General features: G+C 42.6%; 1 protein-coding gene across 1 annotated transcript in view; it reads left to right on the top strand.

Annotated features, from left to right (window-relative positions):
- The window catches only part of UXS1 (UDP-glucuronate decarboxylase 1), an 86,019-nt gene that overhangs the window by 53,567 nt on the left and 17,390 nt on the right, over positions 1-15,062 (top strand). Inside the window, exon 10 of the mRNA XM_019529588.1 lies at positions 8,513-8,632. Within this exon, the coding sequence (XP_019385133.1) occupies positions 8,513-8,632 (120 nt within the window). The remainder of the gene's footprint in view (positions 1-8,512; positions 8,633-15,062) is intronic.

Here is a 15,062-nt window from a genome sequence, read left to right as displayed (position 1 = left end):
AGTTCCCCCTGACCTCCGCCCGCTTTCCCAGCCCTGTCAATGGCTGTCCCGCCCAGCCCTAGTGTCCCGGTACTTTAAAAAAGCCCTGCACTCACTGGCTGCTGCAGCAGTCATCAGGGCCTCTGGGAGCTTGTGGCAGAGCACCCCTACCCCCATGCAGCGCGGGGCAGTGGGGTTGCCCCCATCACCTGGCAGGAGCTGGTCAGTGCGGGGCTTTGTTTTTCGTTTTTTAAGTGCCAGGATGCTGGGGCTGGGCGGGGCAGCCATTGATGGGGCTGGGAGGACGGGCAGAGGATGGGGCCTTTTTGATTTGGAGATTTGGCTAATTTGGCAGTGACCAAATCTCCAAATTGGATTGGGCCAAATCGATTCGAATCACTGTCCCTGGAATCGTCTGAATCCAAAGTGAACGCTAGCTGCTTTGCACAGGCCTACTGCTTACCTGGTGGCATGTGGGTATGAGGTTTCGGGTGTTACATGTTGAACTGGAAAACTTCCAGAGTGCTGATACTTTTGCCTTTCAAAATATTCTTTATTTCATTTTAAGTCATCAAGGTGTGCTGTTGAAAAATCTAACAGATTTCCATTTGATAAATTTGAAGGGGTTCACTCACTTCACAGGATAGAGATTACTGCATCAAAATACTCCTGAAGCTCAAGAAAGAATTGCTTTATTGGTAAAGAGGAGATACAAAACTAACAGTGACCTCACTAGTGTTAAGGAAGAATAACTTCCTAAATGCTTGGAAGGTAAAGGTAGGCAGAGGAGCTGATCTATTGAATTAATTTATACAAAAACATGAGGTCATTGTTGAGGTGTTGTGTTAGGCTGTGAGTTTGAAGTTGGAATGCATATTATTGTGGGATGATCCTGCTTTGAGCAGGGGTTTGGACTGGATGATGTCCTGAGGTCCTTTCCAACCCTAATTTTCTCTGATTCTCATGGGAGAAGAAATAACCTCTCCAGTGTTTTTTTTTTCTTTGTATGTACAGTACATTATAATGCCGTGCTCACTTTGGTATTTAGCAAGTCAGTAGTTACATTTTTTTAATTTTATTTTTTTTAATTTTATGATGGTAACTAAATAACTGTTTGAGACTTACTTTAAACACATTCTAACCACTAAATTTAGTTTGAACACTGTTTAGGATTTGATACTACCCCTGAGTATGAATCAAACATGTTCACTTTACTCCAGTGAGGAGTGTAACTGAACTATGTTAAATGTTGTGACTAAAAAAATCTATACGGTATTGTGGATAGAGTTGAATTTCTCCATTTTTCTTACAATTTAAATTTCCCCCCTCGTTACCACTGCTGACCTGTTTTAGACCTGCAAGTATGCAGATTACTTCTCTTCCCCTCCCCCCCACCTTGCCTTTTTGAAACCATACTTTTCATAGGAAGTACCTCTTCTGTTTTTTTTGGTAGTCTTCAATTGGAATAATACTTGTTGGGTGTCTATATTAAGCAACAGTGATAATAAAGGGTCTTCTGGTCTTTGTTCTATAATAGCTTCCAAATTGCTTTTGGGTACCTTCTTTGTCTACTAATTAAAAATCTACTCTATATGCTTAAATCCCAACAAAGAAGAAGGATTTGAGTATAATGATAATTATACAAAAATATGGAATATTTAAGTTTTGTTTAAATATGGTTTGTGATCCTTCCCAGATTCCTTGTTGGTTAGGTTTTATCAATCCTACTCAATGTACAGAAAGCTGAACAGTGACTGGTAGAAGGATAAACACAACTGAATGGAAAAATTAAGTTGTATAACTGCAAAACAGTAAAGAACATGCTTTTAATATGGATAAGCAAACACTTGACTACATGTTGAATACATAAATACATTGTAAATATAACTCTTTAGTGGTGGATTGCCTGTTGGTTTTTTCTGCATTATTACTTGTTTCTCTAATTCTTGTTAATTCACAAATTGAGTTGGTTTCAGTAATTGTAAAAATCCTAGATGTAAAATATAGGGATGATGAAAATTGTTGGTTAAATTACTAAAAGAATGACATTATAATTGGTAACTCTCAATACAGTTACTAAGTAATTACGAAGAGAAGATGCATCCTTGCATTATGAGGTTTCTTAGAGTTTTATTCTAGTCTAGTTTTTAAACATCAGTTGAGGCAACTTCAACTGCTTTTCCTGGAAGACCAGTTCAGTCTAGATACTGCTGTTAGATTCCTCTCCCTGCCCCCCCCCCCCCAGCGTACTGTATAAAAAATATATTGTCTCAATCCTTTCACTTGTATTCCATGGTATTATCTTCCGCAGATCCTCTGCCAGACTGTGCACAGCAAGATAGAGAATTTATACGCATTGGAAAATGATGCTATAAAAGTGGTTGTATTAAGTACTACTACTTGTGTTCCTTATGTACGTTAGGGAAACAAGTCATCATGCCAGAAGGTGCATTTTTATACCGCAGTTCCAGAAAATAATTATTGCTAGTTTTTTATTGAGCCAAACAAATTAAACAAATACAGAGAACTGTCGGAACAACCAAGAAGACCATTTTTAAACGGCATCAGTTACAGAAATGAGCTTCATTTCCTCTGATTCAGCAGAAATGTCTTTTCCTTAAAGCAGTCAGACAGCTCTAAGTATGGGCCTTGGTACAAGGCAGGGATAGATGTAATTCGGTGACAAACTTTTGTGAATGTGGCCCTGAAATTGTACTGCTGCAATTGTACTGCTGTGTCCTAGGAAGATTAGATGCACTAAATCTTAAGGTGCAGAGGTTGCCTAATGTGTTGTCTTCCTCGCTGTTTATTTGGTTTTTATTGAATGTTGCTTATGTGAACCTCAGGAAAAATTAATTTTGGTTTCTTTGGCCATGGTGGCTCCCTTTCCCTAAAAAGCCCCAAAACCATGTGTTGAACTGCTTGCCCTTATGTTGCACTGAAAAAAGGTGCTGCTGCCACCCAGTGCAGTTCAACAGAAAATACCAGGCAAAGCTTGTTTGCATTTGTTTTTAAATTAATTTTTGTTGGCTGAGCATTGAACATGGTAGTTGAGCGGTCCACGAGCAGGTTGCTAGACTTTGAAAGAAGAAACCACCCTATGGCTACGCACTGTGGTCTTGGGCCCCAAACCCCACACACTGCCTGACTTGGCAGCAGCCCCAGCCCCAGCTATGTCACCTACGGGTCTTCCCTCTCCTGCCACCTCCCCCCCTTTTTCCTCCCAAAATCTGACAGCCCCAGGCCAAATGATAAGTGGTTAGCTAAATTAATCGGGGAGGCTGCCCAGACCTTCCATTTAACCATTCATGCCCCTAATTTGCAGACCCCTAAAAATTGTGAATGGATATGATGGATGGACCCTTTTGGAAATTTCAAATGGAGGTGCAGACCCCTTTGAATTGTAAGTGCAAGTATTCACATACTTTTTGATTGACCATAGTTGTCTTTCGCAGACCCCTTAAGCTTAGTGTGTGACGCCCCCTCCCCCCTAGGGTCCTTGGACTCCAGGTTTAAAACCACTGCCATAACCAGTAAGTTGAGGCTCTGTGTTTTCATATATTCAGGATTGGATTTTGTATTTATAAGATCCCGCCATATTTAAAAAAAGACTGTCTGCCAATAATTTCAGTGTGATTACAAATCAAAATTATAAAGGTGTAATTTTAAATGGTCCATTTCAAACACTAGCAGTTATTTTCCTAGTAATCAGGATGTGTTTTTCTGACAGATTGCAGAATTTCAGATACTGAGAGGCGATGTTGAACAAGGGATGTTTAAGCAAGGGATACAGGCAGCAGTTTTAATAATTTTATCTGAAAGAGGCTGATTAGCCCCATTATGTTCACTCTGATAGCCATGCCAGGTATCTGAGCTTTCTAGCAGATTATTTCCCCTTTTTGTTCTAAAAATTCTGATGTCAATGACTCTCCTAATTGCTTGGGTCACTGTGCTTGGCTCTCCATTTCCTCATTTTATGCATGCAGTTATTCTTTTTCCTGGCTTAAACTTTTTGCTTGCTGTGCTGGTGATTCATAGTAGATGATTAGCAACATGGTTCAAAATTCACAAAGCATGGAAGCTTAAAAGTATTAATTAGTTAGAAGCAATCACCTGTTGTTCTGTTTCTCAATTACAGTGTTAGTACTTGAAGCTATTTCACTTTTAAAAACCATCCCTGGGAACCTTTTCATGTCCAAGTTATTTTTGCACTGAATTGTTTTCCAACATGTGTAGACCAAGGAGTTGTCTTTTCATAAAATTGGTTGAATTGAAAATACAACTTATTTCTTCAAAACATGCATATACACCCTAATACACAATAATATCCTATTATGCCTTCCTGTAGCAATTACAGGAGCAAAGATTTTCAAAAGTGGGTGCCAGTGATACATTACTAAAGTAGTGGCCTGATTTTATGTAAGTTATGAGTACTGAGTCCTCATTAACTTCCCTGAGAGCTCTAGGATATCAGTGCTTTGGAAAAATATCAGGACTGGACTGAAAAGCACTAACCTTTGCATGCTTAAATCAATGCCATGATTTTCAAAAAAAACCCACTCTCAGTTGAGTTGGTTAGTACTGTTGGATACTGTCATACAAGTTATTTCTGAATAAAATAAATGTATACCAGCAGAAGCTCTTTTATGCTACTATAACATAACAGTCCATGGTTCTTGCTAGCATAGAAATGTCACCAAAATTACATCTCTAACCAATAGTATTAAACGGGTAGGAGTATAATATAGACTGATTATATACGCGCTAGTATAGACTTGAGTGTGAAAAATTCCACTTTCTATACTACTCCCAAAAGTCGGTCCTGCAGTCTGTTTGTTTAGCCTTTGATTTGATATCTATGTAAAACAAGAACAGATACGAACTTGAAAATCATTTGTAAATACCCAGAGCTTTTAGAGGAGTTGAAAAATAAATCTAAGGTCATAAAGATTATTAGAAAATTAGGATTTTTTTTTAGCAGGCAAAAGCAACATCTCAGATACATCACATGTAAAACTGAAGGATTAAAACAAGCTTTCTGCTTTCTGCAGTTAAGGAATGTGGCTCACCAAGCATGGAGCCATAGCTATTGTGAAAAAAGATGCAGAGAATTTATAGTGTTTACACTCCAATTTGAAGTTAGGGGCAATTAATGGCTTCTACCATTGTTAACTTTATTCTTCACTTTCAGTTGTTTATCCTTGGCTGCCCCTTACATCAACATGCTTTCCTTTTAAATTACTTTTGAACAATTAATTTGTTTCTGACTTGTTGCCCATCTCTTTCATCTCTTCCTTTGTTCATGCCACCAGCTTGGCTTGTTGGACTTTTCGTTCTTCTTTGGGCAGACCCACTCTATCTGTAAGCAGAAGCTGATATACCTTCCCTCACTCCCTCCTCCAGGTTCCAGAAAACATGCCCAGGCCATTGCCCTGATTAAAGGTGGAAATATATTCCGAGGGACAGGGATCAGAGGGGTATAGGTAATGCAACCTAGGATTGTAGGTGTAGAAATTAATGATGGGGTATGAGCTGCTGTAACAACCATCAAATATGTGTATCAGTATACAAAGCTGAGAGGAATTCTTTGTGAAATTTGGAAGCGGTCACCAAGAAAAGTGGGTTCAAAACAAGAGGGGAAATGAGTACTGCACTTCTGGGAAAAAATTCCTGGCAGTGTGATCTCTCCATTTTGGAATAGTTTACAATGAAAATTTTAGAAGTCTGGCTTTCACAGAACATCTGAAAACCAGGCTGCAAAAAACAGTGGAAAATAAACATCAGGAATAATACTCCACTGCGGGAGAGGGCGATTCCTGTTGTCCCCCCCCAGATTCACAGAGGACCTAGGGACAGTTATGTAGCCTGAAAAATCTCTGCTAAGTTTTCCTGCTCCCATGGTATATCTTGAATATTGATGTAGGAGGGGAGGGGGGCACGCACACGCATAAGTCTACCTATCTCTCTCAGTAAGACCCCTGCCAGTTTCCAACACGCACTGGAAAACAGCTGTCTGCAGACTCAGTATGTGTAGTACAAAGAGGTTTTCTGTTTTGGGGCCAACACAATTAAACCAATGACTATTTTGCCTTAAGGTAACCACTTTTCTAAATGCCTTATTTTCATTTGATATTAAATCTATACTGTTGGGAAATCCTTGTGGAATAAAGTCAGTCCTTGGAGGACCTGGTGTCCTTTTAGGACAGCAAGGAAGGGGGGAAACGAAGAAGAGCAACCCAAGTGAACTGTTTCAAAGCGCAGTGCATCCAAAAACATGGCATGAATTGTGTAATGTCCTGCCAGAAGCATGAACACATAATGCACCTTGTAACAAAGCTCTTTAAATAACTTCAGATTAGGAACACTTTCTTGATTGTACTCTCTTTGCATGGGTGGGAAATGTGATGGTGCGTAACATAACGTGTTTGTTACCAATTATGGATAAAAGAAAGAAAGAAAAGAGAAGAAAAAAATGCCAGGAGAGTGCACTGTGATGTTCGTACTGGAGTGGACTGGCTCTGTGACCTTGAGCAAGTGACTAATGCTTTTTCTGTGTTCATATAAAAGTTGTTGATACTGTAATAGTTCACCATGTGATTGCAACTGTGAACAAGACCTTGCTGTTTGCTATCTTAAGTCTTACTTTTAGCTTCTGAAATGCTGAACCCTGCTTCTTTCTCTTACACCAGTAATTTTCTATATTCACCTGCACCACTTGGTGACATCTTCCCTCTCACAGCAATGGGTAGGTTTTGTTTGTTTTTTTTTATGTAATCAAGCATTTAGCCATTCTCTAGTTAAGGGGTGGCTAATCTGCGGCATGCATGGCCCAAGCAGGCACTTTGTGTGACATGTGGCAGATCTGTCAGGGAGCATGGAGAACAGGAGACGGGGCAAGCAAGAGAGGGCAGGAGAAGTGGATTGGAGTGGTACTTGGGGAAGAAGCAAGGCTCTCCTGCCTTGTGGCATACCTGCCAAAAAGATTGCCCCCCACTGTGCTAATTCTTACTCGCATAGCTGTGAAATGATGATGCCAGCCTTCATAAAGCTGATATTCAGATATGTTTGTTTATAAATTACTTTGAGATCTGGATAGATCAAAAATTAAGCTTCTTTGAAGCAAACCTGTTTCCAGGAAAATGGTAACCTCGTGATCTCCCTTGAATGAGGAGCACATGAGCTCAAGCTGCAGTCTTCTGAAGTGAAGCTGAATGTGTTTGTAGAGAAGAGAGTATCCTCTTATGAAGAAAATCCACAAGCTTATTTCCTACCATATTTTTCAAGTCTCACTTTTACAAGGAATGTCAACCAGCTATAGTAAAGATAGTGGGTAGGCTGTTCAAAAATACTGCTCCCTGTATTCATTGAAAATCATTTTTTAAAGAGATTACATGATTCTTTTGCAATGCAGAGAGGCTGTGGCTATGACTTTAGCCACTTGGGAATCAGCAGCAAATACATCACTTCCAGAGGTGAAGCTTTCTAGATGCATCAGAAGTCAAACCGGTGTTTTTGACTCAGCATGGCTGTATGTTCTGTTTACATTCAGTCATGCTGAGGATGACTGTAAAAAGACTCAGCATGACTGAGGAACTTTTCACTGCAGGCTGAGGATTTGGCTCTAAGAATTTAACTGAAGCAAAGCTTGTTCACAGTGGTGGGGGGGGTTAAAAAATCTGTAGATGGACTGTCTCAGTGCTGCTGTTTTGCAGAATCAAGATCACTATTGGCTCTGCTTTTTGAAATTCAGTTTGCTGTGCTGATTACTTCAAGATTTAACATAGTTCTTACAAAGCCTTACTGAGAATAATGAGAATTTTTCTCAGATTAAAAGCTTCAATAAGCATTAAAGTGCTTAAACAGCCTATAAATAACAGATTTTTTTTTGAGCAGGATGCTAGCCAATGATCTACATACAGTGCATCAGTAATGCTAATGACTCACAGTTATGAAGGCTTAGACCCAAGGAAGAGCAGTTGATGCTTGAAACCTTGTCCGGCAACTCTTCAGTTGGTCCAAATAACTGATATCACCAAAAAATCTTCACCAAAAAACCCTTCTTAAAAAGGTCCTGCTTTTTGCTTAGCCATTAGCTACTCTGTAGGCCGGGGAAAACCTCACATAGTTGTACCCACTTTGCAATGTATGGATATGCTTCTAACTGGAAAGTTGTGATATTAAAAGAATCTGGCGGGTGTGTCTGTTGGAAGACCCTATTAAACTGAAAAATGTGACATCAGTTCTCCATAGAAGGAAAAGTGGTAAAGAAAGCATCAGATGTTCCAACAGTGGTGCATAATTGTAATAAATAATTGGAATAAACTGTTTTGTAATATGCATTTTCTATTAGAGCCAGAGAGTTGAAGGGGGGGTAGGTGTGTCTTAAGGTAAGGAAGCAGCAGGTGTTTAAAAAACTATTAGAAATTCTTGTACTGAAGGAAATCTTTAGGAGGGAAGTTAATCTGGATGTCTCCATTATAGGCAACAGGGAGGAATCTTCATAATATGGACATGCTGTTTTGTTTGCTTACAGGAAGGAGTTGAAGTGCGAGTTGCCAGAATATTCAATACCTTTGGTCCTCGGATGCATATGAATGATGGCAGAGTTGTCAGTAACTTTATCCTACAGGCTCTTCAGGGAGAACCTCTAACAGTAAGTCATTACCACTTGGTCCTGGTTTTGAAATTCCCCCACTTAATCTTGGTCAAATAGCTTGTTTGGAGAGGTGCATAGTGGGTACGTAGCCTGTGACGCTTTGGAGAGTCTGGACTTTCAAAAAGTGCTGAGTCCTCTCCCCCTAAACATTAAACCTCAATATCTTCAGTTCCAGTATCTCAACCACTGATAATATTGGCCTTTATTCTTACAGTCTTAGAGGTGTGAATGATGCAATACTAATGAATATGAAGAATTGTACCCCAACTTCCTTTTGTGATTTGTGAGCAGGTTTCTTAAAGCTAGATCCATGAAAAAGTTATCCCATTGATTCCCCTAAAAATGAAAAGTTTTATATTGAGCTCAGGTGCTGAATGCTTAAATACTTCTTTGTAGATCTGAGTCTTCACTTCTCTGTGACTCAGTTTCCCCTGTCTCGTGGAGATAATAGCACTTATCATTTTAGAGGGAGTTTCAAGGAAAAAATACCTTCATGTCTGAGGCTTTGAGTAGAGGTGCACCGATGCATTGCTCCTCCTTGCAATGTGCAGCACTGGCCAGAGCTGTACCCCACCGGGCACAAGCGCCCTGAGAACCCTGCCTGCTGCTGCTGCCACTGCCACAGTCTGCCAGTGTTGTGCACCATGTAGTACTATAACATTGTTCCCTCTGTTGGGGCTTCAGTCTCCTCGGCCTCCGTCTCTTTACTACAGCTAGGCCTTCTAGCTTGTACCCACTGTATTGGACCTGGCTTTGAGGCACTAGCTGTTGCTTGTCTTTTCTGGTTGCTTGGCCCTTGTCTGCTAGACCTCTGTGTCTCCGGCCCTCTGGCACCGGGCCCTTGGCCTCTGTCTCACTGCTGCCTTGCACTCTGCCCACTCCAGGCTCAATAATTGCTTGAGCCTACCCCTGGCAGGGCTCACAGCTACTGCATGCCTCTCAAGTATTAATGGGACCTCTGTAACTGCCCGACAGCCCTATCCCAAACCTCCAGTATAAACACAGGGCCTCAGGCTATAACATAAATCTCAACTGTGAAGGTAGCCCTCTGGCCCTTTAAGAGAGCAAACTTCCTTCACCCTTGGGCCAGCCTACCTCCCAGCCTGGCTCCTTGTGAGCTTCCCAAGTCCAAGTGCTCCTGGAGGCAGCAGAGCAATCAGACCTGTGTCCCTGGGCGGCTCTCCTGGGCAGGAGCTCCTTCCCCTGCAGCAGTAAGGGAGAGGCTCCTTGAGTCAGCCCCAGCCTTGGGTTTATAAGTTCCTAGGGCCCTGCCTGCCTCCTATCAGCTAACCACCTGCAGGTACCTGCTAATTGGTCCATTAACCTATTGCCCTGGTGACCTGCAACTGCTGCACTCTGCCTTGCCTGCAGGGCTCCCTGGCTAGGCTGCTGCTTCTCTTAAAGGAACGGAGATCCGCCAGGCTCTCTCACTTTTTTTTTCATACCACTGTGTTGTTTGGCTGTGGCTGTCGGGGCTCAGTCGCAGTTAATTGCATGATGTTCAACATAAGTATAATTTATCTTGTTCTGTGCTTACTACAGATTCTTGGTCAGTATCCCATTGGTTATCTTTTCCCCTCCCAAACTCAGAGCAAGTCTGTAGGGCAGTCCAGCCCTTGAAAAGGAAATACATCACTGTATCGAAACCCATCATATCCCCCTGGATCTGTTCCCTGGAATCTCTAACCTTCTGTCAGCTTACCTTCTCTCAGGGATCCTGCTGCTCACTTTCTTATCGACGCACTAACAGCTGCATGGATTAACTTTAGAACAAAGGGAATGTTGGGAAAAAATCCTGTTTGAGAATAATTGGCCACTTATAATTGGTCTTTTTTTTTGTTTTTAACTTTGCATGTTACTGTTTTGTTGAGAGCAGAATGGTTTGTTTCACAGGGAAACTTTTAGGAAAGACTTCCAATAAGAACAGTTTTGATGCGTTGCATTCACTTCTAACAGCAGGAAAATCCCCCAAGGTTTTCCTAGAACAAGGGTGGGCAATTACTTCAACTGGAGGGCTGCTTAACAAGTTTTGGGGAGCTGTCAACAGCCACAAGGGTAGCTGCTCCCTGTCTTCTCATCACTATTTTGGGACCAGAAGTCCCTCCTCTTACCCCCAGAAGTACTCCTTTTGGGAATGGGTTTGCTATCTTGGAACCAGAATAAAACCAAATTATATACTAAAAATCAAACATCTACAATAACATATTTGAATTTTATTTCAAAAAATATTTTTGTCCCGATTTGTGTACGTGTCTTGTGCATAGAAGTGATTGCATAATAGCTCAAAACAAGTCTTTGTGTATGGTGGGTGGGTGTGGGGGGATGTTTGGATGTGAGGGTTGGGGGTGTGGATGGGTGGATATGAGGGGTTTGTACGGGGTATGTTTGGGGATAAATGGGTTGGTGGGGAGGGTTGTGGAGTATGGGTGCATGCCCCCATTGCGCACAGTCTCTGTCACCAGCGGCAACAACAGGTGGATCCCCTTGGTGGTGCATGGTCCTGGCGAGCCCCACGACTGCACGTGACTGGGCTGCTGACTCCATCAGATGGGGCTTACATGCTCGAGTCCTGCGGGGTAAAGCCAGTGGTAGAGATCGTGGGGCTTGGCCAGGGCAGCAGGGAGAGGGGCAGAGCCAGCCCAGCTCCATAGCATGGAGCTCCCTACTGTTGCCCATGACTTGTGTGTAGTAGTGAGCAGGGCCGGGCTGCAGGCTCCATCATGCAGCGCTCTTCCCAGACATGTGGCTCAGGCAGACAATCCGGGAACTGCACATGAGTACTGCATAATGGAGCCAGGTGAGCCCCGCACCCCCATTGGCCCAGGCTCCACCTGCCTGCCACCCCACCCTGGGTCTCCACTGGTCTAGCCTCAAGGCACTGGTGCAGGCTCCACGTTTCCACCAAGCTGCTACTTTGCTCCCGCCTGCCGCTGCTGCCACTCCCCCCCACAAGCCCTCCAGTGGCCACCACTTTGCCTGCACACCACCGCTGCTGCTCTTTTGTGGCCACTCCCAGTGTTTTGGAAGGGCCTTCTTTCTCCTATCTCTTACCTTTTCTCAAAAGCTTCTGAGAGTTAGCTAGCACTTGCTGCATAGACAGAAAGATGCTGAAAAAAAAAGAAACAGAAGAGTTCTGTTTTCAGTCTGAGACTTTTTGGTTGTATTAGATTAGACAAAATAGGGAGAGGATTTCACACCACTTGCTGCATTTGTTCTGTGTATGGTGTGATACAGAGGGAATGAAGGTATCTATATAGTAGAATTTTTTTTATAGAACAGTGTGGTTCTCAGCCTTGATAGATTCAAGGCATGCCTGGGACTTGCAGTTCTTAGTTGTCACCAACTTTTTAACTACAGAAAAATAATAGACCAATTCTTTTGTTGCAAAGAACTCAAAAACATTTTGACCTGTTGTGGGCTTTTTTAACACTATGAATTCCTATTTGGAATCTCTGAGTTTATCTTATGAATCATGTGTGCACAACTAATAGTGCTAGCAGCATGCCATGGCACTCTAGTTGATCACCGGTTGAGAGCTGCAGGAGTCGGGTATTGCTGTGGGGTCTTTATGCCTCTTTTCTTGTTACTGATATTGTCATTCAAGGAGCTCAAATGCAATGGTATTTTGGCATAAAGACATTGCAAGATTGTACTGAACTGCTCAATTATTCAGAATTGCCTTTACTTTGTTTAATAGCTTTGAAAGTGAAGTCACCAAGGAGGTAGGATATTCCCTGAAGGCTTTTATAAATGACATTTGTATGCAGTAGTTAGTTAACTTTATAAATGGTACACATTCATCGTGAGTATATCAGAGAATCAACAAAAGAAGCTTGAAGTTAGTGAGAGGACTTGTCTGGAAATTTTGTTTCATAACTACCATACTCTCTTGATTGTCTGAGCAGGCTTAGATGATACAATCATCTTAAAAAATTCCTTCATAGAATCTGATGAAGTAAGCCACTGCTTACAAAGGCTAGTACAACTCTAATTTAGTTAATCTGTAAGTTAACTGCCTGACATCAGACAAACACTGCTATTAACTGTCAAAACTCCAACAGCGAGTTATACTAGAGCTTCTGTTCTGGCAGTACCAGCTGCAACTCTGGGACATTTCTGAGCAAATCTAGTGTGGACAGAAACAAAGGCAAGAATGACTCCCTTTTAATCTCACAAAATTGGGATGACTAATTGGGTCACTAAAGAGGAGGGCCATGGTGATGACTGACTATTTAGTCTCTAGTTTGCTGGGTAAGTGGTATAGAGACTGAATGAGCTGTGTTGGGGATATAGAGGGGGGGAAGTCTCTCCATTGGAATCAACAGGAAGACATGTTTTAGAAGATGTCAGTAGTTTAGTCGAACGTCATTCTTCATGGCACAAATTTCGAGGGGGTGCGTAGGTAGCTTTTAGTTTGGGGGAAGTACAAACATGATGCATCTCCAACTATCTGTTCATTTCTTCAGTATAGTTCCACTTGGCATCAGTAGAATTGGTCAGTGGAGGTTGGCTCTATCTTGCTGAAGTCCTAGTTCCTGCATGTCAAGAAATTCCCTGACTGCTGCTGCTGTTCATTTTTGTCATTGAAATTCTTCCCATGAAGATTTTCCTTCAACATAGGGAATGGGTAGAAGTCGGGGGGAACCAAATCTAGTGAATAGGCTGAATGGTAAAGTGATCGTTTTTTATGTCTGTGCTCACTGAAACCCGGGATGTGTGTAGTGATGAATTTTCCTAGAGAAGCAATGTTCACAGCACTCATTCTTGATGGTTTCTTGGAAAAGCAACAGTTCACTAACCCAGTACACCTATTGATGGTTTGACCAGTTGAGTGATACTCAGTCCTGTTTACCCCCTTAGGCCAGGTACAGACATTACATTTTACCAGCGTAAGTGATCAGAAACCAATCTGTACCCATAACAGAACAGAAGTTTGGCACGCTGACTGATTTAAAAATGGTGGAATACAGTCTGAGATTTATGCCCCCCCAATGCTCGCTTGCACTCGCTCTCTCTCTCGCTCTCCACTCCACCCCCAAAAGACGAGCGTGTGTTCTGTTTGCTACCAATCTAAATTCTGCCATTTACAACAAACTGCACAACTTAGATCGATTCTCCCTTGGGCTTTTTGAATGTCTGTACCTAGCCTTAATGTCCCATAAAAATGGTCTCTGAGACATTTACCAACTGATGCTATCTTCTTAAATGTTGGGAAGGTCAGAGACTGTGTGCGTTTCCACCGCATGCTGTGTTTCTTGACCTCAGGATCAGGGATCAAAGTGGCAAACTTGTGTCCCATCCTGAGTCACAATCCTGTTCCTGAAGTTTTCTGGGTTTGCTTCCAACTTCCCCTCCCCTGGAATTTCTTGGCAATGCCAGATTACACTCACCCTTGAACAGCACCCAGCATTTTGAGCACCCTTTTTGTACCTTTCCTCTGACCAAGTTTTCATGAAGGAAGGTCCTGGCCCAGTGCTGATGTCCACTGTCACAGCCTTGTAACTGACTCTGGATCTTGTGTCTTTTATCACATTTTTATGGACTGTATCAACGTGTTCTGGTGTGGTGGCTTCTGTGGGGCATCCTAAATTTAGCTCATCCTCAGTGCTAATTCTCCCTTACTTACTGAAATCCAGCTCTCATATTTTTACTGTGGCATGTGATCGGGCACACTGTCACCCCATCAGCTACAAGATTCTGAGTCTGGGCTGTGCTTCACATGGGTATGAGACACAGCTGGGACCCAGAGCCCAATCAGCTGATGGGTCTTTGGGTCCCAGCTGCACATGGGTCCCGGCTGAGCCTCAGAGTCCCATGTGAGTCCAGGGATTTTGCACACCCCCAAGCCTTGGGAATTGCAGTAGGGGCAATTCTCAGGGCTTGCAACCCCTGTGACTGGGAGCCCTGTCATCTGTCAGGGCTCTCAACCACAGGGGATACCCTGCTACATGGTCATAAAAAATTAGGGTTGGAAGGGACCTCAGGAGGTCATTTAGTCCAACCTCCTCTGCTCAAAGCAGGACCATCCCCAGCTAGATCATCCCAAAAAAGGCTTTGTCTAGACAAATCATAAAAAAACTCCAAGGATGGAGATTATGGGCATGCAAAACAGGCCATGTTTGATTCAGATTCGACCCGAATCGAGGACAGTGATTTGATTAGTTGATTCAGATTACTGTCCTGACTCGATTCAGCTGACTCTGGAGATTTGATGCTGTTTCTCCGAATCAGCAATTCAGCCATAGACACAGCTTTTAAATGTTTTTTCTACACGCCTCAAAGTACCTGGTGCAGCTCATGAACGCTGCGATGGTGGGGCAGATGGAGTGTGCGACAGGAGCACGGGGGTGGGGGCCGCATGCTCAGCAACGAATCCGGAAGTGGACCAAAATTATTTCTGGTCCACTTCTGGGTCTGCTGCTGAGCT

Source organism: Crocodylus porosus, unplaced genomic scaffold (genome assembly GCF_001723895.1).
Source record: "Crocodylus porosus isolate Cpor-Errol unplaced genomic scaffold, CroPor_comp1, whole genome shotgun sequence".
Taxonomy (NCBI): Eukaryota; Metazoa; Chordata; order Crocodylia; family Crocodylidae; genus Crocodylus; species Crocodylus porosus.
The sequence above is the reverse complement of the archived record's forward strand: the minus strand, read 5'-3'. Positions and strand labels throughout refer to the sequence as shown.